General features: G+C 35.0%; 1 protein-coding gene and 1 pseudogene across 1 annotated transcript; both read right to left on the reverse strand.

Annotated features, from left to right (window-relative positions):
* Positions 1-490: 490 nt before the first annotated feature.
* LOC148586942 (uncharacterized) lies at positions 491-2419 on the reverse strand (annotated as a pseudogene).
* A 2455-nt stretch (positions 2420-4874) lies between these two features.
* LOC148586943 (uncharacterized) lies at positions 4875-5492 on the reverse strand. The gene has a single exon (XM_088514410.1). The coding sequence runs from the start codon at positions 5490-5492 to the stop codon at positions 4875-4877; it is 618 nt and encodes a 205-aa protein (XP_088370536.1).
* Positions 5493-5854: the final 362 nt, after the last annotated feature.

Genomic DNA, 5854 nt, shown 5'->3' on the forward strand with positions numbered 1-5854 from the left:
GGGATCTAAATTTAATTTATATAAACCATTGACTAAGATTCCTGAGCCAACATCTGTAGAGTTTTTAAACAAATAGACATTTGACCCAATAAAATTAAATTCAAACGCCAAAGGTACTAGTTTAGATATAGAAATTAAATTTTTTGAAAATGAAGAAACATAAAAGGTGTTTACAAGGTCTAAAATATATCCATTTTCTAAAACAAGTCTAAAGGTTCCTACAGCCTCGACATGCGAACGCATCCCATTTCTTGAATAGATGCCTTGTTCACTTCCCATCGGTTTCCTTAGGCTGAGAAATCCCTGCATGATATTGACAACGTGAATTGTAGTACCCGAATTAATCCACCATGTATTATGATGAGTATCTATCAAGTTAGATTCATAACACACTAGAGAATCAAGATTACCTTTTTTCTCGAGCCATTTTTTGTACTTTAGGCAATCCTTCTTTTTGTGCCCCTTTTTCTTACAGAAGAAACATGCATCTTTATTTCCATAAGGCTTGAATGATGTTTGTCCATTCTTCTTCCATTCAGCACCTTTTCCCTTTTTATGAGTCACAAAATGTGCACTCTCCAAATTTTCATGTTTCAACCTCTCCTCTTCTTGTACACACATTGTTAGAAGTTCATTAATGGACCACTTTTCCTTATGTGTGTTGTAAGAAATCTTAAATGGTCCATACTCAGCAGGGAGAGAATTAAGTATGAAATGAACAAGGAATGACTCTGAAATCTCAATTTCTAAGGACTTAAGTTGTGCAGCAATGTCCCTCATCTCCATTATGTGATCACGCACACTCCTAGATTTGTCATGTTTCATAATTGACAACTTGTTCATTAGAGTGCTAGCTAATGCCTTATCAGAACTAACAAATTGTTCTTCAATGGCCTTTCAGTAGTCCTTTACCTTATCACATGGAGGAATTGAACCTCTAATGCTCTTACTAATATGTGACTTAATGAGCATTAGACTTAATCGGTTTGACTGCTCCCACTTTTTATATGTAATTTTTTCTACTAACGAACTTGTTTTAGTGGGCACGGGTGATTCCTCCACACGCAATGCAAAGTCTAGGTCTGTGCACCCTAATATCAAGAGAATTTTGTCTTTCCAGCCCGAAAAATTATCTCCATTTAAAAACGGAATATGAGAAGATTCATTATTTAAAACAGATGAAACAGTAGCTGCAATAACCAAGAATAGGCATTAACGCTTTGAAATAAACACAAACTATAGTATGAATCAACCAATGTCAAATTCATAAACAAATCAAAATCTCCCTGTGGGTAAAGATCGCATTATGCATAAGATTTGTTTGTGTATCTTCATAATAAGACTAGTAAATTTTATAAATGCTTAAGAAAAAATAGATCCTACACCTGTGGGTATTAGGTATCCAATTTTTCTAATATCTTTTTTACTATCTTATTCTAATTAAGTCATATAAAATGATCACTTCCCTGTAAGGCCAAGTAATCACTATGACAACTTAATTGCAATATGAAATGCCATTATAAAATTTCACATCATTGTGTTTTAAGATGCTGTGGCTATTCTTAATGCACAATAAAAGGCACTTTCCATCATTAATTTTGTAATTTCAAAATGGCACAACACTGTATATATAAATAAATAAATGCACATCAAACCAAATGACACATTGCCTTGATGGTAAACCCGGCCATGCAAAAACAAGGTCTATGGGGTCGAATCCCACTGCTGGCAACTCCCCATTAACTGAGGGATTTTTTGTTTTTTTAAGTGGCGCGTGTACTGGACGCGCCCAGCACGCGAGTGGGCCTGCATTCGGGTAGGGAACTTCATCCCCTACCTTCAGCCGGCTCTGAAAAACGGATCTGGGTCGGGTCTCGCCGTAAACGGGTCTAAAAACGGGTTTTCTCATTTTTCATCAAATTTTCGCACTGAAACCCGATTTTATAACATGGTTTTGGTTCGGAATCATCAAGACTACTAATTTATGGGTTTGGAAACATATGGGTATTCAAAAACAATGAAAAGAAATCATCATTTTAAAGAAAAATGGCATGGCCGAAAATCTTAATCTTGTTTTTTCTTTTTTTTTTTAACGATTCCAAAAATTGTAAAAATAGAGTATTTTGCACAATAAAAAACAACAAGATTAATCTTCTAAAACCACTAAAGCATCACAAGCATTAAATTTTAAAGATCCGGCCAAACCATAAAACCATACCCAATATGAAACTTGAAACCCAAAACAGAAATCTCACAACAACCGTAGTCCTAATACAAACATTCAATCATTCTACTAAAATTCAACAGATTGATACTATCATACTAAACAACATGGCACAGAAGTAGGCTCTCATACCACTAATGTAAGAATTTGGGAGAAAATTATATAAACTTTAAAGAAATACTAACCTCTGGCCATTGTTGTTTAAGCATTTGAATTGAATACTTCACAATCCCATAACCCTTAATTCGCAATCCTAAAACCCTCACTTCATTGGAGAGTGATAGATAAGATTTTTGGCCTATCTGTTTTTCACGTTAAAGTTGTGATCGATGGATATCACAGGCTTGTCTTTTATATAGGCCAAGACCCCTATCCACTTATCTTCCATTGCTTCCTTCCATCAAGGGAGACAACACTTGGTGAAAATAAAACACATTTTCACCTTTAGTAGTTAACTGTACTTTAATTACCCAAAGTTTTTTTTTTTTTTTTTTTGTTTAATAAAACTATATATAATATACTATATACATATAATATATGTGACATGTGGGCCACCTTAAGTCTCCTGATAGAAGATTAATTCTAATAATTGTAACTTCTAAGCATCGAAAGTTTGAAAAATAAAATATGTTAAAAAATGTGGCATATTATTAAGGAAGCTAGAAAGAACTTGTTTCTCAAAAGTCTTCTTCTTCACTTTTATAGAAAATAATTATTCTTCAGAAAATTTTTACATAATTTTTGCTTAAAGTTTTTTTTACAACGTAAAGAACAAAGAACCTGATGAAAATTTACTCAATTCTCAACTGTAACGTCCCACATTTTTAATATATGACATTTTTTAAGTGTTTCAATGAATAAAAATTGCTTAACTTTCATAATGTGAAAATCTACAATTTTTATAAAAGTATAAGAAATCCTAATCCATTCACTGCAGTGTAGTCGGTGGCGCCAAGCATTTTCAATCATTGTGAGCGGCTCTAATTTTAATCTTGTGACTCATTTTCATTGGTATTAAATTATTAATCGTAGAATCTTACAGTAATAGCGTGAGCATCTCCAGCAAGAGTTTTCATTTTACTACTCAAAATAAAACTTTTTTTTCATTTTAGCTACTAGTTTTTCACTACACACTCCAACAAGAACATCTATTTTAACTATCTACTCTAATTAAATATTATTTTTCAGTATTATTTTATTAGTTTTTTATAATTTTCTCGTCTTCCCCATAAAAAGAGATAAAGAGAGAATGGGAGAGAAAAGATTAGAAAGATAGAAAGAAAAATAAAATATAATAAAATATTACTTACAAGTTGCTATAGTAACTAGTAAATATGAAAGTTCACTGTAGCAATAGTAGGAAAACCTTCTATTTTACAGTATCTGTTGAAGCAAGAAAAGTTAACAAAATAGCTAAATTTAACTAGTTTAGAAACACTGTTAGAAATGCTCTAGGATCTTCAGCGGCATTATTTATTTTGGCCATTTATAATCAATTTTACATAATTTTGAAAATAATTTAATCGAGTCAAATTTGATTGGAGATAGTCTAACCAAGTGTTATATCTTAACATGCATGTTGAATCTCGGCTCTGATAACTATAGATATGCCACACAATTAATATAGTCTAAGTTATTATTTGATAATTATAGTCTAAAGTGATTTTTAGTTCATACTACAAGAAAAATGGTCATTAGCGGTGACTTGAAAGTCGCCGCTAATGAGGGGTTATTAGCACGGGAAATACCTGTGATTTTCATAAAGAATAAATTTAGAAGGCTTACTTGTGTCCTACTTGTATCATACTAAGAATGATGTGGCTATTAAAATTACTATTTGATCAAAATTCAATAATGATCAATAACAAGCTCAATGGTGATTTTAATAGCCACATCATTCTTAGTAGGACACAAGCATGCCTTCTAGAATTACTCTTAACGGAAATCCACGTCACTGACACGTGGACCAATTAATTTTCGATACCTGTCATAAGTGCCAAGTCATCAGCTATGACTAGATATGCATCCTGCCACTTAATTAAAAAAAAAATCCACTTAATAAAGTTAAAAGACTGGTTCTTTCTTTCATTTTTTTTTTTTTTTAAAAAAAAAAAAAAGAAAGAAAGATATTAAAATTAAAAATTAAAATTGAACACCTTGAATTAAAACATAACCCATTAAAATGAATCATTCATTTCAAGTTTTTTCAACGCCAAAGCCAATATCTTATACATCCTTCAACGCTAAATCCTAGGCTCTGGCGACAAAGGTCATCTCTAGGTGAGATAGTCTCTGGCCATGAACCCACGCTCCGGCCACGAAGCTTCCTCCCCAATCCAACGTTCTTTTATAGCCAAATCACCGTACCAACGCACTGTTTTTCCACGGCCAAATCTCGAACGAAACCAACCCACAATCTTTGACGAACCCAAACCTACCGTTCTTCCACAATCAGACAACTTGCAGTTTTATACAAAGCAAAATTAATAGAAATACCAAAGTATTATAAAAACTTCCATAAAAACTTCTCTATACTCTTAGCCGTTATATTCACTAAGGCCTCCACTTCTACCCACTTTGTGAAATAATCCACAGCTACTACTGCAAACTGAACACCCCCCCTTTCCACGAGGTAGTGGTCCTACTATATCTACCCCCATTGCGAGAAGGGCCATGGTGAGGAGACTGGGCTTAATTCCTCCGGGGGTTGCTTGGTAATGTTAGCGAAACGTTGGCATTTGTCGCAATTTCTGACCATCTCTACCGAGTCCCTGGTGATGTTAGGGCAATAGAAGCCTGCTAGAACTGCCTTATGTGCCAACATCCTTGCGCTTGAATGACTTCCACAAATACCTTTGTGAATCTGACGAAGTATATAATTACATTCTTCCTTGGAAACGCACTTCAGAAGTGGTAACATGAAACCTTGTTTGTATAAGGTTCCATTTACTATGGTAAATCTAGCAGTTTTTTTCCTTAGCTGGATAGCCGATGTCTTTCCTAGTGGGAGAATTTCTCTCTCCAGATACTCCACCACTTCCTTCTGCCAATCCGGTACCGCCTCTGCTGTTGAGACCGAGATTGCCTCGGTTATGGTAGGTCGGTATAGAGTTTGGACTGGCTCTTCCGATTCTCCCATAGACTCCTCTGTTGATGCTATCCGAGCAAGGTGGTCTGCTCTTTCGTTTTCTTCCCTTAGGATTTTTACAATGCAGAACTTCTTGAAAGAATTCTGTAAGTCCTGTACTTTTGACAAGAATAGCTTCATTTTCTCCCCTTTGGCTTCGAATTCCCCTTGGATATGCCCAACAATTACTTGAGAGTCACTTTGTAGCTCAATAAACTAGGCTCCCATCTCTCGGGCCAAGCCGAGTCTAGCTATTACGGCCTTGTATTTAGCTTCATTGTTGGTAGTTCTAAACTCCAACCTTATGGAACTGCGCAGCTCTTCTCCTTCTGGGGTGGTTAATATCACCCCAGCTCCACCATGTCTTCTTGTGGATGACCCATCCACATAAACTACCCAACTTTCGTCCCTCGGCCATTGTTCTGCATCTGGCAGATTAGTAAATTTTGCCAGAAAGTCTGTCAATGCCTGACCCTTGATGGAGTTTTGAGGGAGGAATTCGA

The sequence above is a fragment of the Corylus avellana genome, chromosome 3, assembly GCF_965113065.1.
Source record: "Corylus avellana chromosome 3, dhCorAvel1.hap1.2, whole genome shotgun sequence".
NCBI classification, from domain to species: domain Eukaryota; kingdom Viridiplantae; phylum Streptophyta; class Magnoliopsida; order Fagales; family Betulaceae; genus Corylus; species Corylus avellana.

Bases quoted from the DNA above. Each gene is read 5' to 3' on its own strand.
- LOC148586943 (XM_088514410.1), bottom strand. From the start codon at position 5,492: ATGAAGCTATTCTTGTCAAAAGTACAGGACTTACAGAATTCTTTCAAG.